At 43.1% G+C, this 26,895-nt stretch overlaps 1 protein-coding gene across 2 annotated transcripts in view; it reads left to right on the forward strand.

The window, feature by feature from the left end:
* Window positions 1–741: 741 nt before the first annotated feature.
* LOC122648643 overlaps window positions 742–26,895 on the forward strand; it is a 93,835-nt gene continuing 67,681 nt past the window's right edge. Inside the window, exons 1-11 of one of the 2 annotated variants that reach the window (XM_043841857.1) lie at window positions 742–904; window positions 1,533–1,626; window positions 1,722–1,829; window positions 2,230–2,265; window positions 2,513–2,623; window positions 4,655–4,738; window positions 4,813–4,931; window positions 11,799–11,900; window positions 19,444–19,575; window positions 19,668–19,733; window positions 19,984–20,050. In XM_043841857.1, coding sequence (XP_043697792.1) covers window positions 1,567–1,626; window positions 1,722–1,829; window positions 2,230–2,265; window positions 2,513–2,623; window positions 4,655–4,738; window positions 4,813–4,931; window positions 11,799–11,900; window positions 19,444–19,575; window positions 19,668–19,733; window positions 19,984–20,050 — 885 coding nt within the window. In that variant the 5' untranslated portion in view covers window positions 742–904; window positions 1,533–1,566. The remainder of the gene's footprint in view (window positions 905–1,532; window positions 1,627–1,721; window positions 1,830–2,229; window positions 2,266–2,512; window positions 2,624–4,654; window positions 4,739–4,812; window positions 4,932–11,798; window positions 11,901–19,443; window positions 19,576–19,667; window positions 19,734–19,983; window positions 20,051–26,895) is intronic. The other variant, XM_043841858.1, reaches the window with a different exon arrangement.

Below are 26,895 nucleotides of genomic sequence, written 5' to 3' on the forward strand. Positions count from 1 at the left end.
TGATTTTGTCAAAAACACGGGCATTTCAAATGTATTTATAGAGACTGACATCTGTATACGTCAAAAGCCATCGTAGATGAAGCGCCGAAAAAAAAATTTCTTCCCTCATTTTCGCTCTCTGTTTCTTCTCTTCTTATTCAGCTCCTCTCCTATTCGTCTCTTCCTCTACCTCCTGCCCTGGTTTTCTTTCTTACTCTTTTGGAGACCAAGATCGAATCTGGGGAAGGAGGCGAAAATCGCATTAATCTTTTTGAAAGGCCTGCCTCTGAGGATAAACAGTTCTGAACGGGATTCCTCTATGATATTGTGTTCAGCTATTTTGTTTCACGAAAGGAAGGAAGGAAGCTAGTGATTCAAATTTTGAAACTTCGGGGATCTTCTAGTTTTTTTCTCTCCTCCCGAGGTCGTTCGTTCGTTGTTTGACTGGATATCATTCATAAACAGATCCTGGTTTTGGCTCCTCGGAAGGTTTCCGTATTTGTAATAGAGAATAGAGATTGAGCTACAAAGAAATTTATACGTGTGGACTTTGTTTGTTTCCATCACTTGTTGCATCTGAAACAAGAAAAGATTTATGTTAGCGCATCAGGGAAGTTAATAAATCGTTCTGTTCGTCAGTTAAAAGTTACTGCTTTAATTTTAGGGTGGGATAAAAGTAAAACTAAAGCAGTTCCAACTCGGATCGCTATTCTCTTTCCTTCAATTTCTTAATCGTCAGAAACAAAATTTTATCTGTGCAAGGGATTTTGTTTCGAGAGAATTCCTGAAAGTTTGTTTAATCCTCCCAAAAGAAAGGGGAAGGAGAATATTTATTTTTCAAGAGCGAAGACAATTAGTTTTCCTTCTGGCGGGGATTTCTCAAATTGCACTCGACATTTCCTAATCCAACTCCAAATTAGAAAAGGTAAAATCAACTTTGATTTTTCTCTCATGTTTGTTCCTACATTTAGATTTAAGAAGTCAATCGTCCATCTTGCATAATGCATTGAAATCGTCCGGCAGTTTAGCCTGTCCCGTTCCGTTCTGTTACTGAGAGAAAAAGGAAATGTTTATTTATTTATTTTTTTTCTTTTGAATAGTTATTCCACTGTGTATTTACCTTTTAGTGCATTCGATATTCCTTTTCATTTTTATATGCGTTCGAATATGAATAGATGAGGCTTTCGGTACTTAGCACTACAATACTTTTTTCTACTCAACTTCCCCCGCCCTTCTTTTCCCCTTCCCCTTATGTGTAGTGCATTTCGGTTGGATGGTAAACCCATTCAATGAGCTTTCGCTTTCGATTTCTTAGCTTAAGCTGGATCATTTTTTTTTGCATGTTTTAAGCCATTTGGGATTATGTATTAGCAAATGGTTTGTTCATGAAAATAGTATATGGGTTCTTACTAATTTTTCATTTTTTCTAGTTTCGTTTTCAAAGGGTTGCTGAATATGGTTACTGGGCTCCACTACCCCTGTGATTACAATCACTCTCTAAACTGCCAAGAATATTGCTGATTTTGTTACTGCTTTTGCATGCTTTATCACAGAATGCTTGAGAAGAAGTAGAAACTGTGGTTGCCTATGAGGGCTATAAAACCTTGGAGATGGCTGTCAAGAAGCAGAAATGTCTCTTTTGACGAGGTAAAAATATGTTTTTTAATATTCCCCTCGTCCTTCATATGTGATGGGTCTTTTGGTTTCTAATATTACTATATGTATAATGGGTTTGAATGCAGGGAACACATGGGTTTAAGATGAAACGGCTGCCTTTTATGGCAATTTTGTGCGCAGTTATGTTGTTTATTGTGTATAGAACCACTAATTATCAGTATCTACATGCACAGGTAGATGAATACTACCGATCCTGTGATTATTATTACTCCTAACATGGGGAAATGTAAGATTCTTTTGGGCGAACTTTCAGGATAGTTTGTTAATGGCAAATGTGGTTGGCTGGAGAGATGATCGCCCTCCCTCTCCCCCCCCCCCCCCTCCCCTCCACCAACCCTGAAAAAAAACGGGAAGAAAGAATGAGGAATCTCTTGTGTGGTGGGCACTTGCTCATTTGCCATGCATTATATTCTGTTGTAGACCATCCTGGCATTTGTCCAATAGATACCTTAAATATCCTCCAGCTTCAACTTCTTTGTACTTAATAAGATATCTTAAACTTAGACTAATGGCTGTATATATATATTTTTTTGTTTTGGTGAGCTTGCTGATGGAATTCTCTGAAACTGTCAGACAGAAGATAGATTTCACCCCTTTGGCACAGTCAAGGTAATAATCTTAATTGGTCCACCTTTCTTGTCAAATTTGTTACAATTTTTATTTGTACCTTTTCTTGTTTCGAGCTCTTCTGAAAGAAATAATGCAACCTTCTTAGTCCCTGTTGTCGATTAACAACTGCTCATGTTCTCATTTCCCCCAAAACTTGTTGAAGTGATTTCTTTCAATATGCATGGTGGAATGTCCATGTAATTTCGCATTTCAACTTCATTATTTTTCTAATAAGTCTCTAATTTAGGACGCCGAACTGGCTTCTGCAAGTATGGACTATTTACCTCGTGGTATCATTCAAGCAAACTCAGATTTGGAGTTGAAGCCTTTATGGTTGACAAGTCACTCCAGGTCAAAGGTAGACTTCTGATCTTAATCGACTGCAAGTTTTTCAGTGGCTGGAATTGTAGGATCTGTTATTGAAACTTTAATTTGTTGGATACATTATTCTACATTATTCTATCTCTATCTCTCTGACTCTGAGCATTTTTTTTTCCTGTCCGAAAGAATTTATAAATTTGGATTGTTAAATTTGTCAGCTGAATGACGTTTGGGCACAAACCACTGAATAATAGGTCCATGGATTCTGAAATGCATTGCTGTATGATGTGTACTGCTACATCTATGTGGTCTATCAAGAGAAGCTCCCTTAGGCTAGGAGGAAATAGGGTCCTTATCCCAAGTCACAAGTTGGTCCTTGTTGGTGGAGTTCTCTTTAACCTTCTGTTCCATTTCCTAATTTCTATACTATTTTGTAACTGCAGTAGTTTTGCAGTCAGAAAATTCAGAAAGAGGCTTCCTACAGTGGGAAGGTAGGAAACCTGATCATGTGGTGGTGTGGAATAGAGAGGCCTAGCACAAGGTCAATTTAGGTGTATCAATGGAGTTGAGAGTCGTGGACTTTTGGGATATTTTATTGCTCCCCGGAGAATGGCTATAGGGATTGATACTTTGCCCAATAATTCATGTAGTGGAGACCGAAGGTAAGTATCTGCAGTGCTTTATGTTGGACGGGACAGCAGCAATATCGAAAACGCTTATTGGGCAAGTGACACAAAGTTGCAGGTCAGATCAACAGCTTGATATGTCTTGAAGTATGTATGTTGGTGAAATAAGGTTTTAGCTTGACAAATGATGTGGGGGATGTCTTTGATGAAAAACTTTCCCACTTTATAGTGGATTTCAGTTGCTAAACAAGCTTTAATCAAGGAATGCTATAAGGACATTGCACAAGGTGTGGCCACACCAATTCAGGTGGCACTTGATTGACCGGGAATTTGATTATATCCTTTACAACCAATGTGTTGGAACATTTGGATAGTCAGCCACCTTGGCCTGCATGAGCTGGACCTGCCATAACCATTCATTGAACAATTCAATAGAACATCTTTCCTCATAATCAGACTTTGGATCATTGGTTCCTGGGCCATATATGGGAGACAGGCATTCAGTCTTCTGTGTAATTTTTCTGTGTTGCATTGCCTGGTATTATTTCATATCAGTTCTAGTTTATTTAAAGCCAGCATGTTCCCTCCCATCTTACCTGTTTTCAAGAGGATCATTTTTGGGACAATATTTTGATTGTTGCTCGTCATAGTTTTAGAAATGGGTCATCACCAACATCTTTTTTAAGTCAAATGAAGAACAATTTTAACCTACCTATTCTTTTTTTTTTTGGACAGAAGAAGGTGGAGAAGCGCCTCCACCTACCTATTCCATCCTGTGAACATGTACAATTTGTCTGTGCCTACTCTGAGGTTGTTTTGGCACTACATGTTGCGTCTTTGAAACAGTTCGAATAATTTTGATAATAATCAGTTTGATCTGTTTTACCGAGAAGGTCTAATGGCTCACTCATATTGTATTGGATCTAATCATTTTTTACATATCGAGGCGCTTGCCTGCAATGATCAGATACTTTGAACATGCTTCCTTGTGCTGTTTCAGAGCTTATTGAAGAAAGAAGCTTTTGCATCTTTGAAAAAAAAGATGCTTTATGATAATTGGTGGGTAAATCAGAAGCCTTTGTCCTCTTGGTCTTCTATTCTAGAAACTAATGGACTTTATGTGGTATATATATTTTTTATGATACATTATTCTAGCGTCCTTTTGGTTGATTTAGGATGATTCTTTTCTGATAAGGGGACTTATATTCTCTGGAAAGCAGGCACCATGAATCTTTATGTGGTTTTTGAACATTTGTACTACTCTTCCTATATTGATAAGATCATTACCTTAATTACCCTCTCCCCCCCACCATAAAAAGATTTAATTTCACTTACCTTGCATATTCTTCTATGTCCTAGATGTTATTTTAGCGATGTTTTACTCATTGGAACACTAAATAAATTATATCTATTAGTGATGCATGATTCCGTCCATTTTCCAGGTTAATATTCCTAGTTTTCGGAGCTTACTGGCAATTCCAGCAGGAATCAAACAGAAACAAAATGTTGACACCATTGCTCAAAAGGTATAGTTTTTTATTTTTTTATTTTTATATAGCTTGCAGTTGAGCCCTTCCTGTCTAATTTCTTTGAATTTCAGTTCTTATCAGAAAATATTACTGTTATGCTGTTTCACTATGATGGTAATGTTGATGGTTGGCGGGATCTAGCATGGAACAACGAGGTCATTCATATAGTTGCTCTACACCAAACAAAATGGTAGGTCTGCAACATTGTTGTTTTAAGTTCCATTTTTGTTGGGTAGTAAAACTGCAGAAAAATGCTAAAACACATACACAGTGACCTGGCTAATGGCCTAGGTGGCATGGAGCCTTTGCAACCCTTAGTTACCTTCCTAGGCTGGTATCGCCTAGAAACCCTTAGGCTGGTCAGTTGTCTAGGCCTCAAGTAGGCATTGGCTTGATGCGCTGTAGCTGAATATGGCATGTTCCAGGGCAGTGATGAATAACAGATGTATTTTTGGAGGAAATCTAGAATAACCAGCTAGTGCTGCAAATGGTACACAATCTTGGCAGGAGGGGGGATCTGTGGCTCTGATTTGAAATATGGCGTCTCCAAAAGGGTTCCCGGGGGGGGGGGGAATCTCCTAAAGGTTTAATTGGTCAAATAATAGAAATCAGACTGTCATTTTCATTTTTTGTTCCCCTAATTCTGAACCTTTTTTTTTTTAAACCCGATTATTACCTGGGACCCGGACCGGCCCCTAGAGCTTTATTGATAATCAAATAAATAATGAAAGAATACAAGGGGGGGACATGCCGCCTTACCCCAACCCAAAGGGAAAACTCTACCACTCGATCCTCTCCAACCACCCAACTATACAAGGGAAAATCTAAAACTAGTGTCTGTGTCTTAGGACCGGCATACCAGACCTGTCCTCTCTAAGCAGCACCTGAAGCTCCCCTGCAGGGAGAGTATTCTGCTGGAAAGTGCTTGACCTCTTAGCTTCACAAGGTAGCTTAGCCAGCCAGTCCGCAGCTCTGTTGCTTTCCCGGTACGCAAAGGACACTTCTCCTCGGCTGGCAGACAACAAAGTCATAATGTCGCGGAACCAGTACCAGCCCTTCCAAAGGTCACACCGACCCTTAGTTACCATTGCAACCGTGGCAACCGAGTCCGAGTTGACCACAAAGCCATTGAGCCCCAATTCCCCACAGAGGGCCAGTCCATCCCTTAGGGCTCGCAACTCCGTAGTAGCGTTTGTACACTCACCGTAGAAGTTAGAGAAAGCTGCCAGCACCTCACCATTCCTATCCCTTATTACTCCTCCACCTCCCCCCGGGCCCGGGTTTCCCCTACAGGCTCCATCAACATTCAACTTAACTGTATTGGGTGCAGGACACTAGGTAACCGGAATGGGCCTAGCAAGCTTTACCTTCGGAGTCTCTATGCCAAAGTACTGTAAGATCAGACCGCTCCTAGCCGACCCATCTTGCCGACCCATCTTGGCTGGTAAAGGGATATCTTTCACCCAAGTTCTGATGCACTCAACCACTGTGGCTGCCGTGCGCTTCCTTTCACCATGTCTTCTACTATTTCTTTCTTTCCAAAGCTCCCAGACAATTAGTGACGGGACAACTCCTGTTAAGAAAGCATTGGCACTTTTAAAGCTAGCTGTCCCCTGCCACAGCTGAATCCGACCACGAACCCCCTGAGATGGCACATAAGCAATGTCGAACAGCCTAGAGAAAAAAACCCACACTCTGGCGGCCGTTCCTCCAAACACTAGGCAGTGGTCCGTGGTCTCCCTCCTGGGGTATCTACAACAAGTACACTTTGAAGCAAGAGGAATGCCCACTGACATAAGTGTGTCATCTGTGGGAATCTTCCCATTAAACAACTGCCATAAGAAAAAACTATCTTAGGAGGGACAGCTTGGTTCCAAATCCATCTAGCATAACTAACCTCCGGGGACGTGCTTCTCACTTCTTCCCATGCTGACCTAGTGGTGAACACGCCATTCGCAGCAGGGATCCAAACCAGAGCATCCTCCCTATCGGAAAGTGCATAGATGCCACGAGTGATGCACTCCCTGGCTGCAGATGAGTCAATCAACTCCAGAAGACCCTGTTTCCAAGCCCCATTCTTATCAAGAGCATCCTTCACCATCAAGTCCACGTCGACCTGCAAGCCATTGTCTACATGGTCAATAAGAGCTCCTGCACCAGACCAATTGTCCAGCCAGAAGAAGTCCTGGCCCGCCCCAATCAGCCATCTAGATCTTTCAAGCAGAAACCCCTTGAAGGCTAAAGTGCTTCTCCAAGACCTTGAACCAGCCCTTGGCTCACCAGCCAGCACCACATGGTCATTCCTAAAGAACTTTGCCCTGAAAAAATCACACCAGATGGACTTTTCCGAGAGCACTCTCCAGAGCCCTTTAAACCTGAGAGCAAGGCCCACATCCTCCAATAGCCTCACCCCCAGTCCTCCCTCCTTAAGTGGCTTGCATATCTTATGCCAGCAAACCCAGTGCCTCCGCTTCCCCCACTCTGAGTTTCCCCACAAAAAATCTGCAAAAATACCATAAAGCTTTTGGAGAACAGCCTTAGGAGGATCCAGCGTAGCAAGTACATGGATCGGAATGGATGTGAGAACATGCTTTAAGAGGGTGAGCCGGCCCCCTACAGACAGGAGCCTTCCCTTCCAGCCCGCCACCCTGTTCCTGATCTTTCCAACCATCTCATCAAAGAAACTGATCTTCAGCCTCCCACAGTACAGTGGCGCACCCAGATAAGTGATAGGCAGGGTCTTCCTGGTATAGCCTGTCACCGTCCCTATCATGTGGGACCTTGCAATCGTGGTCCTGTCACCCACCACAAAGCAACTTTTTTGTCTATTTATAAGCTGCCCCGAGTACCCCTCATACCTGCTAATAAATCCCATAATCTGTTTGAGTGAGCCCTTTAGGCCCCTAGTGAGCACAATGGTGTCATCTGCAAAGAGGCTGTGTGAGACCCCTGGGCACCCTCTTGGAAGCTTGAAATAAGAGGCGTGGCCTGATGTAAAAAGATTTTTAAGACCCCTGCTTAGCACCTCCTCGGCCAGAATGAAAAGGGCTGGCGATAAGGGGTCCCTTTGCCTAACTCCTCTAGTGGACTTGAAGAAACCTGACTGTCCGCCACCCATCACAATGGAGAACCAACAATTCTCCAAAGTCATCCTAACCAGTCCAATCCACCCCTCATTGAAGCCGAGCCTGGAGAGGACCTGCCAGAGAAAGCTCCACTCGAGCCTATCATATGCTTTGGCCATATCAAGCTTTAGTATCACCTTGGCCCCTCTTGTCTTGCGATTCAAGTCCTGGGTTACCTCCTGAACAATAGAAATGTTGTCATGTATGCACCTGCCCTGGACGAAAGCTCCTTGCTCCTCCTCCACAACTCCTGGGCAAGCCAGCCAACCTTGACACCAGGATCTTGGCTATAATCTTGCAAGAGAAGTTGCATAAGCTGATGGGGCGAAGATCAGCCATCACTTCAGGGTTGTCCTCTTAGGGATTAACACCAGATTTGCCGAGGTGTACCTTCGGGGAAGTACACCACCTCCGAAAAAATCCTCTACCGCTGCCCAAACATCCTGGCACACCACCTCCCAACAAGAAGTGAAAAAATGCCCCGAGAAGCCATCCGGACCTGGCGCACTGTCACAGGACAAGGCATGTACCGCCACCCTAACCTCCTCCAGAGTGGGCATCAAAAGAAGAGCAGCATTGTCAGCATCAGACACAGCAAGTGGGAGAAGCGAGAGCAGCTCCTCATCCACCACGCACCCCTGGGACGTAAACAGTTCCGAAAAGTGACGCACCGCCTCCGCCTGAACCCCTTCAGAGTCTTCTATCCAGACACCATCAAGCCCCTTGATTTTGTCAACCCTGGTTTGCCTCCTTCTGACCTGGACCGTGGCATGAAAAAATTGTGTTCCTGTCCCCCTCCCCACAGCCAAGTGATCCTGGATTTTTGCTTCCAAAAAATCTCCTCCCGCAGCAGCATCTCTTCGAGACTCCTCGCCTCTGCCACGACGACCCTGGATGCCTCACCGGGGCAACTATCATAATCCACCTCTGCCTTGCTAACCGAGTCCTACGCATCCCTGACTTTCTAAGGGATATTGCCAAAAACCTCCTTGCTCCATTTTCGTAGTGTTGCCCGAAGCCGCTTCAGTTTACAGTAAAGCACGAAAAGCCCTGAGCCAACCATCGGTTCATCCCAGCTACGTCTGACGAAATCTACAAAACCTGGATCCCTTAGCCACATTTGCTGAAATTTGAAAGGAGCCCAACTCCTCGGGCCATCGACTGAGAAAGAAAACCAAATGGGGGCATGGTCTGAGCACGTTCTATTTAGATGCGCCACCTCAAACATTGAAAAAACCCCTGTCCAAGCCGCATTCACCAAGAACCTATCCAGCCTCGCCAAAACCCGGGCCGCACCCGCCCGATTGTTGGTCCAGGTAAAGGCACTGCTCACATAGCCTGCGTCCAGAAGCCCCGCTCCACTCACAAAATCCCCAAACTCAGCCATAGACAACGAGCACGCGGGGCTACCCCCAATCTTCTCGGACGGGGAGAGCACAGCATTGAAGTCCCCTCCTACCGCCCAAGGGAAGGTATTCGAGCTTGAAAACCGTTCCAGCCTCTCCCACACATCCCTCCTCTCCACCATTGAACAGAGCCCATGGACAAAGGTGAACACCATCGTTCCCGCACAAGCACCCACACACTGCAAGGTCACAAACTGATGGTGCTCCTCCAACACCGAGATTTGCAGCGAAGATCTCCAAGACACCCAAATCCGCTCCCCTGTGAACACTGAGTCCAACCCAAGCCGTCTCAGGATCAGCCTTGCCTTCAACTGCAGTGCCTTTGGCTCGGCAATTGCTACAACGTCTACCTTATGCAGGTTAATTAAGGTCTTCAAGCGCCTAGTAGTTGGCTTATTTCCAAGGCCTTGTGCATTCCAAAACAAGCAACTCATTGAGTCAAAAGCAAAGGCACCTCCATTGATCTCATCGACCTTGTGATACGCCTGGTAGGGCCCTCCTTGGCTGGTCTCCCCCTTTTCCCCTTCTGTATTTTCTTCCTCTTGTACACATGCGCAGCACTGAGGAATGAAACCCGAGCCGAATGTCTCCTTCCCTTCCCAGGTGCTACTGGTTCAGCATTCTCCTCCCTTAGCCTCTCAAGGGTTTTGCGAATCCGCCCCTCTATAGCCGTGTGGAAGGACTTAAAGCTCTGTAGCAAAGCATCGCGGCTAAGGGGGCCTTCTACCACGGAATCCACGTCGCCATCATCCTTAGCCAGACCAACACCCAACAGGTTCTCAAAGAAACCAGCTGAATCGTCACCAACTGACTGCGAACCTTCCTCAGTGATCGGCTCCAGTGCCTCCCTCTTGCCCACCGCAACAATTCCCCTATTGTGTTCCTGCCCTGCAGCCCCAAAGCGAACCATCTCCCTGCCACAGGTGGCCTGCACCTGCTCCCCAGCCGGCGAACATTCTCCGTCTTCCATAACCTGCTCCCCAACACCAAGCACATTCACAGCCTGCTGTGGGGGCCTCGCCCCCTCGCCCAGGTCACCCGAACCGCCCTGCTTAGCCTGAGCCTCCTTTGCAGCCAAAACTGCAGTCTTCCCAGCCTCTTTTCTCACCACAACATGCCCCGACGACCTCCACCGACCCCTTCGTCGAGAGGCCTGCAGCCCTTGGGCAGCAGGGCTCCCACTCGCAACGGCGGCCCGCGAGGAACCCTCCCCTGTCGGCATAAAGACCCCATTACCATCTCTGTTACCTGGAGCACCACCGGGTAAAGGCCCCTTGCCCCCCTGAACATTCCGGCCAGCGGCAGCCTCCTTTCCCTGGGCGCCAGGCGGAGCAGCATTAACACAAACCCCGTGCGCCTCCTTGTTCGACCTGCAAACCTCCTTCACGTGGCCCAGTTTTGAGCAAACACCACAGTACGACGGTCTTCTCTCATACACGACCTTCTGGAAAAACCCCTCAAAGCCACAACCTACCCAAATTTTCGATGGCAAAACACTCCTGAGATCCACTTCGATGCAAAATCTGGCTTCAACCGTGCGGGTAACATTCGCTGTGGCTCCGTCCACCTTCAGGAATCGTCCAATCGCACCAGCAATCGAAACCAAATAATTCCCCTGGTAAAAATTAACCGGCAGTCCCGGCAGGGACACCCAAACCGGGGCAAACGGCTACTCCCAGCCAGAGATAAAATCAGGGGACCATTTCATAAAACGAAAGAGGAAGCTCTGTATGAAAACCTGCTCCTTGAGCCACACCTTGACGAAATCTGCCTGAGTCGAAAACCGTAAGAGAACATGCCTCCGGTCCAGCGACGAAACCACCACTTCCCCCTGCACGTACAGGCTCTTCTGGAGGAAAGATTTGATTGTCAGAAGTGATGGTCTCCCATAGCTGCATTTAGCGATAAGGGAGGACGCGAAAGCCTGCGCCGAGAGGGCCACCTCCTCGCTGGAGAAAAAAACTGCACGTTCCCCGTAAAAAGTCGATGGCTTCTTAACGGCAATCTCCACTCGAGAACCAACTGCAGCAGCAGGCGCAGGACTTCGAGAAGCCACCTCAGCAAACGAAGGCACACTCCCTCCCGTGAAGCCCCCACGATGGAGAGGATCAGGAGGGTGCTCCTCCCGAGAAGGAGGACCCACCATGGCAGAAGCACGATCGAAAACTCCAAAACCCTACCGTGCGCCACCAGAACCTATCGTGCGCCACTTCCCACTTACACCCAGAAGAAAATTTTTTTTCCAACCCCTAATTCTGAACTGGCAAGTGGAATATGAAAACTAATGCTGCCTCAGAGGGTCACTAGCCTGAAAAGTTAAGAGGAACAATTAAGCATAGGCAATTGTTGCTTATGATCATGCAGTCAGATACATTTCTTAGGTAAATCCATTAAATGTTAGGTCGCATCTGACAACAGGGTAGGGGGGAGGGTGTGCAGCGATATGGCTCTATGATCTTGCCAGCCTAGTTTCTTACAAATGTAATGATCTGATCTACCATGCCTTTTTTCTCTTTATTAATCCAGGTGGTTTGCTAAGCGTTTTCTACATCCAGATGTTGTCTCCATTTATGATTACATATTTCTCTGGGATGAAGATTTGGGAGTACAAAATTTTCACCCAGGAAGGTACATATTACGGGTTTGTGAGGTTTTTTGTTGAGTTGCTGTTCGCCTTCTAATAAAGTATATGATCTTGGTAAATGAACTGATAGTATTAAGGCTTTCTTGTGATATGGACACTGGAGTTTCAGATTCTGGCTAGATCCCAGAGTAGTAATATTCATGATTTGTTTGTGAACTACTCTGTTACTGACCATATTACTTGATTAAAGTGATTCAGTTATTATTACTTAATCTATAATGTGAGCAGTTTCAAAGCTTTTCCTGCCTAGGCTTCCTAACATTTCATATGTTATGTTTGGGGTGACTCAACACAAATGGTGTTACTTTAGTTAGCCAGTCAAGCCACATGACCTTTATATATTTTCAAAATGCCTATTTTCCACTTTCAAGGGCCTTCCTCCTTTCCATACTCTTTTCTTCTCTCAATAGTTTTTTAAACTCAAAAAGTAATAAGTATTAAATAATTTATTAAATATTGTGATAATTTTTTGTTAGATTACTTGTTGTAAGGGTGTGAAGGGAATTTCATTTTCATGTACTGTGGTCATATGGTGGTATACACTTTTGTCTATAAGGGCATTATGTACTTTTACATATATAATAATTAGTAATTTAAAGAGGAAAGAAATCAATTTCTCTCCAACACATTCTCTCAAGTCTCGAACCCTTCTCTCTTCCCTCTCATCTTCTGCTTCCAACTCTCTCTCTTCCCTTTCTTCCATCAGTTCATCCTCATAATAGAGGACAACTACGATGTGGTATCAGAGTGGGTTTGGGAGTCGACCAGCAGCCTTGCTCTGCCTCTAGCTTTGGAACCAAAGAGTTGAAGAGGGTTCCAACTTCCAACAGAGGCTACACCATGTAAAAGGTTAGATACGTAGATCGAGGTTTACGGATTTCAACCAGAAGAGTTATTAGTGGAGTTTGCATCTTCAAGGCTGAATCGATGACAAGTGGTCAAAATAGAAACTTCCTGCTAGAATGATTGCTGCTGTTAATATGTGGTCATGAGTCACTTCAACTCCAAACTCGGCTGAACTGTTTTACTACCAGACATGGCAATGGTAAAATTACAGCTCTATCTTTAATGTGGATGACATTGTAGTAACTGGAAATGACCAAGCAGAAATAAAGAGGCTCAAGGCCTATTTAGCTCAACAGTTTGAACTTAAGGATCTTGGTGCCTTGAAGTATTTCTTGGGAATTGAAGTGTTGAGATAAAGAAAGGGAGTTTACATCTGTTAGAGGAAGTATGTTTTGGATCTCTTGAAAGAAGACAGGAATGTTAGGGTGTAAACTTGCAGACTCTCCCACTGACCCGTCCTAAACTAAGTGAAGCCAGTGGCCAACCTTTGATTGATGCAGGGAGGTATCAGAAACTTTAGGAAGGTTGATTTATCTTTGTCTTACTTATCCGGATATAACATAAGTCGTTGGAGTAGTAAGCCAGTTTATGCATGCTCCTAGAACTGACCATTGGAAGCCGTATACTGAATTCATGGGGGTATTGTAGAAGGTAATTGCATGTATTGTGGTCTCATGGGGGTATTGTAGAAGGTAATTTCATGTATTGTGGTCTCATGGGGGTGTACACTTATATATAAGGGCATTTATGTACTTTTACATATATAACTTGTAATGTACAGGAGAGAGAGATCGATTACTCTCTCCAACAGATTCTTTCAACCCTTGTTTCTTCCCTCTCTTCTTTTTCCTACTTCTCTCTCTATCTCTTCTCTGCTTCTCCTTACTTCCCTCGATTCATCCTCTATATGGAGGAAAACAGCGACTTTATTTACTAAAGGGAAAATCAAAGGACCAAGAGTAGTATGTGAAATCGTGAGTGAAGTGCATGGAAGAAAACTTGAGAAATCATAGAAGAAAGAAAGCGAAGTTGTGGAGAGAGTGAGAGAGAGCTTGTAATATTTCGGTGCCCGGGGGGGGCGTTTGCAATATAAGTTTTTTTGTGGGGGGAGGGGAGTTGGTAAAGGTTACTAGTATAAGCTTATCTTTATCTTCTTTGTATATGTGTTATATGCAGCTGGAAAATCTGACTTGTTTGTGAGATATGCTACGTTGGACTGTGGGAATAATCACCATAGAAGACGCCAGCCAGATCATTAGACCCCCTTCTTTACTGATCTTCTTTCCAGACCTTTACTCCCCCTTCCTCCCCATTTCTGAGTTTTAGGTACTAGAGGCAAGGAAGAAGATTGGGTCTTTGCCGGTTTAGGTGGTTGGAAAGGGTGTAAAGGCAATTGAGGGAACAAGAGTAGAGTCAACACATTGACTCCTGGTACGTGAAATGGGGCCAAGTTGAGTGACCCGGACCATGTCTCAAGAGTCAATGGACCGAGTCAAATGATGTATTTTCACAGGAAAATTTGATGACCATGAGAGTCGAATCTTGGTCTTATGTTGTAGTAGTCTCCAACATGTTGTTCCACGAAGATTTGTGGGTTATTTGGCCAAAAAACAGAAAAAACTGAGATTTTTTGGCAAGTTCCCGCTCTCGCTATTGAACCTACTAAAATCAGTGAATTTCGATCGAGATTTTGAGTTTAAACTGAAATGATACAAGATATCTCACCTACACCGAAATTTTGACCAAAATGTTGAAATTTTGGTCGAAAGTTGGTATACCTGCAGCGTTTCTTATGTTCTATTTTGTCTCATTGACACACAAGACAGGTTTGGACATAACGTTCCGCGTCTTCTTTCATTCATCCACCTAAACCGCGGCTATTAAATTGCTGTTCTTATGAGGCCTCTTTGCTTCGCTTGTCTCCCATTCAAGCTCGGGATTGACCATTCCAACTAAGGTTACGTTTCAACCTGTGTTGAAACCGAAAAAATTTGAGAAATCTCAGTGTTTTTGACTGAGATTTTGAACTATGATCCATTTGATTGACAACAACACAGCCTGATAGAAGTGTATTTTAGTAAAGTTTTATTTTTATTTTTATTTTTTGATGAATAAAAATGCATTAACAAAAAGGGGACAGAAAAGAAGGGGGGGGGAAAGCTATACAAAAACAAGCCCTAAAGGGGCGGGCTAGGAGTCTGAATAAAAGAAACATCTAAGCTCCAAAATGAAGCAATGTGCCTATTTCTAGGAGAGTCAACAAGAGAGCCAAAACGAAGAATCTGCAGTTTAGAGTTAACATCAAAGAAGATGGCTTTCCAAATCTTATCAAAAGATCGGGAATTGGAGGTCCATCTTCTAAGATTTCTTTCCATCCAAATATGAGAAATGACAGCCCCTACCACAAGTTTACCTGCTGAATCACAAATAGAACTACCTGAAATAGTCATATCCATCCAAAGCCACTCAATGGAAAAAGGTAAAGGCCTCCTCGGGCGGGGCCAAATGGATTGGAGGGCTTTCTTCCAAATAGGGGAGGTGAAAGGGCAAGAGAAGAAAAGGTGATCAACGTCCTCAAGACCGTTCCAACAAAGGATACAAGCAGGGGAAACATGGATGTGACGGTGCAGAAGAAAAGCTTGGGTGGGAAGGCAATTGTTCAGGGCACGCCAAACATTGAAACTATGGCGGGGAATGTGACCTTTGAACTAGATGAGCTTTGCCAGAGAATCTTCGGAGCTTGGAGACGAATAAAATTCCAAGCCGATCTAGAGCTAAAAAGGCCATTAGGGGAGGGGTTCATATGGTCTTGTCCGTTAGAGAGGAAGGGAGGGGGGGGGGAAGAGGGGGAAGGGAAGCCCAGACCTGGGTAAGACAAAGGGGGAAGAGGGAAGGGGGAGACCACCATAGTTCGAGAACTCGTGAGATTTCACTCGAGATCTCGGTTTTTCAGGAAGTCGAGACGAGTTGCTATACGATTTTTAAAAGTACATCTTCTCAGTCGAGATCTCGCGAGATATCGAGATCTCGGCGAGATATCAAGATCTCGAGATCTCGGCATCTCGACCTCAAATTCCTTTTTATATGAGTGCCAGATCTCGAGATCTGGGCGAGATCTCGGTGGGAAATCTTGGTATACAGACACTTATGTATGCCAGTAATCAGGATAGACATTTATTCCTAATATCATTTAAGTAAATGTTTGTGTATTTGTATTTCATTTACTTATGATATTATTCATAAATAAGCAAATACCCCCTATTTGAATCCAATAAAAATAGTTAAAAAATAAAATTCCAAAAGGAAAAAGTCAACCCCCTAGTTCAAGAACAAAAACTGGATTTTCGGCGGTAGGTGCAATTTTCAACTTTCTAATGCTGGGTTTTTTCTCAAATCTAAAAATTCCATAAATCTTTTTTTTTTTGGGTGAATACAAAATTCATCACTAAAAGCAGCCCTAAAAAGGGAGGGAAGTAACAAGAGACAAGGACCAGCAGAAAAGACTCAAACAACGGAGCCCGCTGGCGTAAGGGTGATAGAAGAAGGCCCCAGGATACAACAATGAATCTGTTCCTTGGGGTGTCAATACAAGTAGAGGGAGCAGCTAAACTAATTTTAGTTTTGATTTCAAAAGAGATGGAATCCCAAATCTGGTTGGTAGATCTCGATTTGGAGGTCCATTTCCTAAGATTTCTCTCCATCCAAATGTGGTTGATAGCCGCTGAGAAAGCCGATCTCCCAATCATATCACAGATAGTAGAGCCACCAAAAGTCATATCAACCCAAATCCACTCACGATCAAAAGGAAGAATCCTCCTGTTTGACGGCCAGCATTTGGAAAGGATGCCCTTCCAGATAGAGCGAGTGAAGGGGCAGCCAAAGAAGAGGTGATTTGTATCTTCAGTCCCATTCCAACAAAGGCCACAGTTGGGGGAGACCATAATGTGCCGATGTCTGAGGAAAGCTTGCGTTGGGAGGCAGTTGGATAAGACTCTCCAGACCGTGAAGCTGTGTCTTGGAATGTGGTGCTTGTACCAGACAAGTTTCCTCCAAGGGACAAGTGGAAGGCTAGATCTGACAAGGTCCCAAGCTGATTTAGTGTTGAACTTTCCCGAAGTGCTAGGCATCCAAGAGACATAGTCTTCCCTGTTGAAAGGTCTTCTAGAGACTGTAGGAAGGAGAGCCCAAATAGAAGTAAGAGTAGGGGAAGTGGAGTCAGGGGGGTCCCATCCATCTTCATTTAGAATATCAGCCACCAAAGCATTTCTAGGAAGCCCCGAGTCATAAATCATTCTAGGGGTAACCTGGTGAAGCAGAATGCCCATAGGATGCCAGTGGTCCAGCTAGAGCAAGGTGGTATTCCCATTACCAATGTGAGAACATATAGATCCAAGAGTCAGAACTCTATTCTGAAGAATCTTGCGCTAGGTCCAAGAAGCATCTGAATGTATTTGGACCGACCAAATAGAGTCTGAGCGGAGAAGACCTGAATATATCCAATCCACCCAAATACTTTTGGCCCTAGAAACAATCTTCCAAAGAAGCTTGATAATGCCAGCAGAATTCACATCTTTTATCCTTCTAATTCCCAAACCTCCTTCCTCTAAAGGATGACAAATCAAATTCCATAAATCTTAATATGATAAAACATTGGTAAAACCAAAAGTGCGGTAAAATATTCATTTGTTTTGATGTCCAAAAAAATATTTTCATTCAGAGATATTTTGACAGCATTCGTGCACACCAAATTAATTTTAACTGGTACATAATTTCTTCAATATAAATCAGATTTAAGCAATCTTGGACTTGTTGGAAAGCTTTCAAAACAAAGCTTAAAGTTAGCAATGTTTTACCATGTTAAGATTTATGGAATTTTAAGCAATCTTGGGATTGAATACATTAACATATCACATTTTATGTAGCATTTGTTTAAAAATTGATGTATTGTACACTTTAACATTTCTAATGCTTATTTAAGTTGTTTTACATTAATTGAATGTTTTGATTGCTTTCTATTACTAAATTATGTGTAGAGTAGGGTACTTTAGTACGTTGTCGCCTACCAACCTATGGTCCGAAGTGAAACTCATATTTGTACTTTATTTTTGCAAAATCTAATAGTGCCATTGTGTTTAAATGGCCTACAATAGGCTGAATACCAAGTTTCAGACCCAAACTAGGTCTAAAACCCACCGAGTTGAGGCTTCGAGTCGGAAAAAAAATGCACCAACTCGGCGAGATCTCGACTCGCCTCGGTTTTTCCAAGGGTCAAGTTGGTACCGAGTTCGAGTTTTAGTATCTTGAAGACCACATGCCGTCTACAATAATTAAGGAGAGGGGGAAGAACTTAGGAATACCAGAAGAGTAAATAGAGCAGGCTCCAAGGAGATTAAAAAGGACACCAGAAGAGTGCTAGGGGTCCATCCAAAGAGAGGAGGAGGAGTCGTCAGCAATCTTAAGGGAGATGGCACAAAGGGCAAGAGGCCGGAGGTGGAGGATTTTGCGCCAAACCCAAGATGTGTCCGCCGGAAAGGGGACAGTCCATAGAGAGTCCTTTTTAAGGAAATGAGAGTGAACCCAATGAACCCAAATAGAATCATGTTTGGTTATGATTTTCCAGATGAGCTTAAGAATACCAGCCTTATTGTAATCACTGATCCTACGGATACCTAGCTCACCTTTGGATTTGGGAAGACAGATGGTAGCCTAACTAATAGGATGGATGAATTTGGAGCATTCTTTGCCTTTCCAAAGAAAGGCACAAAAGAGGGATTCCATGGCAGAAATGGTTGACTTGGGAAGCCCAAAGATGCCGCACCAATAGATGTAAGAGGATTGGAGGACGGATTTAATGAGCTCAAGCCTTCCAGCAAAGGAGATAAGTCTGCCTTTCCAAAGCTGGAGGTGCTTTCTAATGAGGTCTAACATGGGGAATAATGGAGGGCAGTCAACCTAGTGGGAATGAGGGGGAGACCAAGATATTTAACAGGGAGGGAGCCCAAAGTGAACCCGCCAAGCGGAGAAGATGGTCCCTGACGGAGTCAGAAACTCCAGAGAGGAAGATATTGGACTTTAGGAGATTGATCTTAAGCTCAGATAGGCTTTCAAAGAGATGAAGGGAGGACATAATGGAAGAGATCGAAGAGGGATCAGCATTAGAAAAGATCATAAGGTCATCCGCGAAGGCAAGGTGAGAGAGATTGAGTGCCTTACCATTGGGCTGGATTAACGCCATTGTTTTAAGGCACCTCAAACATAACATATGGAACATTGGGAACCCTGGCCATAGGATACCGTCACCAGTTCAATGAACCTCAGGGTTAATTTGCCCTTTTTTATTGTTAAACTATCTGCTACATTTCTTTTTTATGTTAGGTGTATACATATCTTCCAAAATCTTCTCCTATCCCATTTTTGTATCATTTTCATGCAGAATCCAGTTTGGTCTCCTCAGTCTTATCCAGAAAAAGATGAGTTGCACTGTTTAGCCAATTTCTTTGTCCTGTCCTAGCTGATCTGCTGACAAGATTATTTTTTGTAAAAAGTAGGGATATAGTGAAATATAGCTGGGTTTTGTATTGTGTGTATCAAGTTGCCTACTTGATGGGTTTGAGACATCCACTTCGCTAATGAGATGGAAAGTAGTGCTTTATGTTCATGTGTTGTCTGATTCATCTAAAGGAATTCTCTTACCAGATACTTAGAAATTATGAAATCAGAAGGACTAGAGATATCTCAGCCGGCTTTGGATCCTAATTCAACAGAGATACATCACAGAATTACCATCCGGAAAAGAACAAAGAATGTCCATAGGTGAATGGAATTCCTCTTAAAGAATGATTGCTGTAAGAATCATTGTCTGACATGAATGATAATAACCAATATTCTCTGCTTACTTTATGCAGAAGAGTCTATGACACTCGTGGCAATGTGAAGTGTTCAGAGGCTAGCAATGAACCACCATGCACTGGGTATGTTATTGTACATGCTTACAATTATATTTTTCATCTGTAACATATACATGGTTTATTATTATGTTAAATACATGCCATTTTTTCATTTTTTGATCATAACATTGCAAACCCGAATAAAAGTGCTTAATTATTAAAGAAGCAATCTAAAATCTTGTATTCCTGCTTACAAGACTAATGCTGTAAAATTATTCCTTCCATGTTTCTACTATATGGCTATAATGATTGTGGTTGTGTGTTCTACTTATAGATTTGTGGAGGGTATGGCGCCCGTGTTTTCAAGGTCTGCTTGGCGTTGTGCTTGGCATCTTATCCAGGTAAAATGAATTCCACTAGTACTGTTGTGTAACTTTATTAAATCTCTTTATCAAATTATTAATAACGTGAGGAGAGCTATGTTAAGCCCATCTCTGTTGTACAATGCACCTTCTTTCCAAGCCTTAATGAGTGGTCTTTCTAGCTGGGAACTAATACTATGTTGAATCAAGTTCTAGAGTATTAGTGAGTAGTTTTTACCAGCTAAGGACGAGAATACTGTGTTGTCTTTTGTTCTACAACTTCAACCTACAATTTTTTTTTTCCTGCCACATATGCATGAAGCTTCTCTTTGTTATCCTGAAACTTTGACCATGTTAATTTTTTGCTGAAATTTTGCCCAGAAAATAGAACTTTAAATAATATTTTCCAGATAAGGTTTTGGAGGAATATTTATAACTTTTATTTTTTTTTGGAGAAATTAGTTAGTCTTATTTTGTTGAACTTCATAACTATTTATGTCCTTTTCATTTGTCTCCTATTATTTTTGGGGAAAAAGGTTAACTCTCATTTATATGGAGAAAAGAATAGAGGAAATAGATGTTACGTGCTAGAGAGAGGGGGGAGTGGCCACGTGCATGATGGAGGATAACTTCCATGGTTAGTGGGTGAAGTCATTATTTTATGTATGGGGTCATCATTTTAGGTGGGTTGTTATTATTCTATGTGGGTTTTCACCGTATGTAGGTAGTTATAGAGTGTGGGTTGCTATTTTGAGGGATGGAGAGCATTATGTGGGCTGTTATAGGGGAGAGGTAGTGAGGTGTCGTGAGTAGGTGGAGTTAGTTATGTACAAAGATAAATAATGTTGGTTCATTGAATGAAGCAGATGAGAATTAACCAAAACTACTCTCGAGTAGAGAGGTCAGGCTTCCTCGATTAAGTCACTTTGTCTTTGATTAATAATCTTCTTCTTGCTTAGATTCTTCTCTTCACCATAGGTGGGAAGAAGCGATCCACCGCATATATACCAGCTTGGTATCAAAGCCTGGGAATGGATCAGAGGGTGGAGCGACTAGAAGGGGATGTGAGTTCTCTAAACGAAGGACAACAGCAAATTTTGTCGAAATTAGAAGGCCAACAACAGCTGCTAGCGAAGATTGGGGATATGTTTGAGAGCATGATTTTTCACCCTCCAATCCAAGAAGAGGGAGATGTAGGGGAGAATTCGCGGGCTTCAGCTCAAAACCATGGAGCGCAAAAGTCTCCTATCATCACTCCTACTGTGAGGTCCACGACTTCACAACAAACAGTTCATCCCAAATTGGTGAAACTCGATTTTCCCTGTTACAATGGTGAGGAGGATACTACGAGCTGGACATGCCGGGTAGAGCAGTTTTTTGATTTTCACCAAACGCCGGAGGCGGAGAAGGTGGCCCTGGCATCCTTCCATCTCGAAGGAGAGGCACAACTGTGGTACCAACTTCACAAGCAAAGTGGAGGCGGTGAAACCAGGCCGGAATTCTGTGAGGGCTTACACACAAGGTTCGGGCCGACAACGTTCCAGGATTTCTTTGGCGAATTGGCTAAGCTGCAACAAACGGGTTCCGTCCGTGATTACCAGGCAAGGTTCGAAAGAATCTTATCAAAGGTGGGTTACCTACCACCCAATAGGCAGACTAGTTGTTTTGTGAGCGGGTTACGTGACAATATTAAGGCAGATGTTCTGGCCGCGCGACCAACCACCATTTCAAATGCAATCGGGTTAGCACGACTATTCGAAGCGAAGAACATGTCACAACAGAGACGTTTCACACCACCAATAGATCCACGCAAGCTGCCTGCAACCAACAAGGAGCCGCCAAATGTAGGGACTGCGCTGCCGCTCAAACGAATGATGGCTAGTGAAATGCAGGAGAGGAGGAGCAAGGGGCTTTGTTATAACTGCAATGAGCGTTTCGTTCCCGGCCACCGATGTAAAAGACTATTCTTGATTGAAAGATATGATGTTGAGGAGGAGGAAGCGACGGTGGACGCTCCAAATGATGTAGCAGATGAGGGGTACGGCTTACCCGAGATTTCCTTACATGCAATATGTGGGGATAAGGCTCTAGAGACGATGAGGATCGCAGGTAGACTGGGACATGTGGCGGTCACAGTCTTGATCGATTCCGGTAGCACTCACAATTTCCTGAGCTTAAAATTAGCTACAAAGGTGGGGCTCATTCCTACAAATAAGCAGCTTTTTGAAGTCATGGTAGCATCTGGAGAGAGAATTGCAAGCCCAGGTATATGTCCAACGTTGCATTAAATGTGCAAGGAGTACCTATTGTTGCAGATTTTTTCCTCTTATCCCTTGGTGGTTATGAAGTAGTACTTGGAGCCCATTGGCTGAGAACTCTTGGTCCTATTACATGGGACTTTGCTAACCTTATCATGAAGTATGAGGTGGCAGGCAAGCTAGTTGAACTCAAGGGCATGATGGCTGGAGCTGATAAGATAGTAGGAGATCCCACTCGAGAAACAAGACGCAGCAAGCAAGGACTCTTACTGCAGCTGTATTCGATCTCACCCTCCTCCACACAAATAGGAGAGGGACCCACTTCAAAGCCACTACAACGTCTCCTACACAAGTATGAAGATGTGTTTGCCGAGCCCTCAGGCCTTCCTCCAATGCGGTTGCATGATCACTGGATTCCTCTCAAGGTCAACTCGCAACCGGTTTGTGCCAAAGCCTATCGTCACCCATATTTCCAGAAGAAGGAGATCGAACAATTGGTGGGGGACATGCTATCATCGTGCATCGTACGGCCAAGTAACAACCCTTATTCTTTGCCTGTGATACTGGTCAAAAAACACGATAATTCTTGGCGTATGTGCGTGGATTACGGAGCATTGAACAAAATTACCATCAAGGATAAATTCCCGATTCCTCTTATAGATGAGTTATTGGATGAACTCCACGGTGCACGGGTTTTCTTAAGCTGGACCTCCGCTCTGGATATCATCAAATCAGAGTCGTTTCCGAAGAAACTGAAAAAACGGCATTCCGAACCCATCACGGCCATTATGAATTTTTGGTGATGCCGTTCGGACTCACCAATGAACCCTCCACTTTTCAGGCACTGATGAATCAGTTATTTAAGGAGCATTTAAGGAAGTTTATTTTGGTTTTCTTTGACGACATCTTAATTTATAGCACCACGTGGGAGGAGCATCTGAAGCACCTGGAGGTGACCTTGCAAATTCTAAGAGAACATAAGTTGTTCGTGAAGCGGGAGAAGTGCAACTTTGGACAACCTAGCGTTCACTACCTAGGTCATATTATTTCTGCCGATGGAGTAGCAGTTGATCCAGATAAAGTATCGACCATGTTGAGCTGGCCAAAGCCCAAGACAATAAAGACCATGCATGGGTTTCTTGGATTAACAGGTTATTACCGTAAATTTATTCAAAATTACGGTAAAATAGCTGATCCACTCACTGGAATGCTTAAAAAGAACAATTTCAATTGGACACCAACAGCTGAGGAGGCGTTCACACAACTCAAAGCCGCGATGACATGCGCTCCAGTCCTGGCATTACCCGATTTCTCGTCCGAGTTTATTGTTGAGTATGATGCAAGCGGGTCGGGTATAGGAGCCGTGCTCCTACAAAAAAGGCTGATTGCTTTCCTTAGCCATTCGTTGAAAGGAAAAAATCTACTGCTTTCAACCTATGAAAAGAAAATCCAAGCACTGGTGGTAGCCGTTCAAAAGTGGCACTCTTACCTGATTGGCTGACAATTCGTGGTTAAGACTGACCAGAGGAGTTTGAAATATCTGTGGGAGCAAAAAATAACTACCCCTGCCCAGCAAAGGTGGTTATTTAAACTGATGCATTACGATTTCGTAATAGAGTATAAAAGAGGGAAAGAGAATGTGGTCACAAATGCACTCTCAAGGAGAGAGGAAGTAGGAGGAAAAGAAGGAGAAAAAGAAGGAGATGAAGATGGGGTAGCCGAGCATCACATCATGGCCTTATCCATGCCTCTAACTAATTGGATAGAGGTCATAAAAGAAGAAATTGCTTCCAACGTGGAGATGCAGCAAATCCTCAAAAAAATAAGGGAGGATGAAGCCGTGGGGCTGTGGGAGGATAGAGGTGGAGTTGTATTTTTAAGGAGAGGATTTATATCCCTACAAATTCTCCAATTATAGCCACCATTATTGACAGTTCCACAACAAGACGCATGAAGGATTTGAAGACTTGTCATCGGATAAGGGCGACGTTTTATTGGCAGGGTATGCGGAAGTCCATTTTAGAAAAAATAGCCACTTGTGACAAGTGCCAACGTCACAAGGCAATCCTCCAAACTCCTGCGGGTTTACTGCAACTGCTTCCTATCCCTGAACGTGTTTGGGAGGACATTTCTATGGACTTCGTGGGAGGACTTCCTACTTCTAAGGGAAGGACGGTTATTTTGGTAGTAGTGGACTGACTCTCTAAGTATGCATATTTTCTCTCACTCTCGCACCCCTACACGTCTGCAGGGGTGGCACAATTATTCTATGATCAAATTTTCCGGCTTCATGGAATGCCCAAGTCGATTGTGTGTGATCGTGACCCTACTTTTACCAGCAATTTTTTGAAGGAACTGTTCCAACTTAATGGGACCTGCTTCAATTTGAGCTCAGCATACCATCCCCAAACCGATGGGCAAAGCGAAGTGGTTAACCGTACAATGGAGATGTATCTCAGGTGCTTTACTGGTTCACATCCTAAGGAGTGGAGCAAATGGCTGGCATGGGCAGAGTATTGTTACAACACTAGTTAGCACTCCGCCATTAAAACTACACCCTTTTAAGCTGTGTACGGTCGACCACCACCTTCACTACTTACCTATGTGCCAGGGACCGCCAAGCTGGAGGCAGTTGAAAGACAATTACTGGATAGGGATACCAAAGTCAAGCCAGCTGCGTCACACTCTCATTGAGGCCCAAAACCGAATGAAGCGCATTTATGACAAAAAACATCAGGAGAAAGAATTCGAGATAGGAGATTGGGTCTATGTTAAATTGCACCCTTGTCGACAAACATCTCTTGCATTAAGAAGGGCGCAGAAGCTTGCTCCACGATATTATGGTCCATACCAGGTTCTTTAGTGCATTGGGAAGGTGGCTTACAAGTTAGCATTGCCGGAGTACTCACGCATCCATCCTACGTTCCATGTGTCCCTACTAAAGAAGCAACTTGGAGAGCGGCATCAGATCCAAGAGGAGTTACCGGTGGTGCGAGAAGATGAACCCTCCATCCTCTTCCACAAGCCATATTAGACCATCGTACTCACAAGCATGGTATAAAATCTCGCGAAATATCGGCGATATATCGCGATATTTCGTGAATCTCGACATGACCGAGATACGAAACAATGTCGAAATAAAAAGTACAATAACTGTCGATATATCGAGATATTTCGACGATATATCGTGGAACTCACGATATATCGCGAGATATCACGATATATCGCGAGATATTGTAAAGTACAATAATGTCACATTCAAAATCCTTATAAATTTCATATTTCGCAGCTCTTGGTCGATATTTCGACCGAGAGCTGCTGAAAATGAAATTTTCTCTCTTCTTCCTCCCTTCCAAGCCTCATGAAGCTCTTGTCGCGGAAGACGTCGAAGGGTCATCTAAGCTCATCATCCAAGCCTATTTTCATTATTTAAGGTAAATTATATTTCTCTAAAACTATTTTTTTAAAAAACTTTGTACAAATGTTGTTGGATGTTGATGATATTAATATATGTTGACACGGAGGCCGATCTCTGACCTCACGGTGTCGAAATTTTTTCCCATATGTATTTTTTTTTTTTTTCTGGTTTTAAAAATTCATTTTCCTACAACTAAAATAGGAAATAATTAGGGGTAATATGACTTAGATGGTAATGAATTAAATATATGTTAGACACAATGGCTCGATCTACGGCTTCTGAGTGTCGGATTTATTTTTCTGCTCTTAAATAATTCTTTTAATTTTGAAAATTAAGAAAAATATATAAAAATTAAAAAACAGAAATAAATAAGGAAAAATATGAGTTTTAAGTTTAAAAAATAATGAAAAATATGAAAGTTATTTCTATATGTTTTGAGATGCATTACATGTATATTATGTTTACTAATTCATAGTTTTGTTGTGTTAGGTCAATACTTATATTAACATTATATATAAAAAATTGGTTTTAATTTTGTGAAAAATATAAGGGTTAGGGGAAAAATATTAAATAACTATACAAGTGTATTAGTAATCTAAAAGGCCATCGAAGTGCATCTACATTAAGTTTTTTAATTATTTTACTTACATCATTGCGTAAACAAGTATCATTATGGCGGATCGTGATAGACAACGTGCGGCGAGGGCAAGCAAAGGGGGAAAGTAGTCAACAAAGGGGGCGGGACGGAACAAAGAGAACAGAGGAACAAAGAGAGACCAACCACCGTAGGGTGATTGCGATATCGCATGGTTAACGGTACTCCCATTGATGGGGATAAGAGAAAATCTATATGTAATTATTTGCATGCAATTTATGGGAGGTGGTGGTCCAGAGAGACTTAAACAACATCTGATTGGAGGATCTAAAGATGTTGTAGGTTGTCATATGGTCCCCCTGAAGTAGCTGAGGAGATTGGTGATAGTTTGAGGGGAAGAAAGAAGAGGAAGGTCGAAAGTAAAGGATAAGAGAACAACTTGAGGATACGGTGAGGAGTTCGATGGGAGGAGGAAGACGATAATGATGATGATGACTTCTCCTCCTCCTCTCGATGATGACATGCATGCATGATGACATACAAACAAGCAGAGGAGGCTAGGGATTTTAGGCGGACTGTTTCAAGGAGTAGAGGAAGTTTTCAAGATGATCAC

The sequence above is a fragment of the Telopea speciosissima genome, chromosome 1 (assembly GCF_018873765.1).
Source record: "Telopea speciosissima isolate NSW1024214 ecotype Mountain lineage chromosome 1, Tspe_v1, whole genome shotgun sequence".
Taxonomy (NCBI): domain Eukaryota; kingdom Viridiplantae; phylum Streptophyta; class Magnoliopsida; order Proteales; family Proteaceae; genus Telopea; species Telopea speciosissima.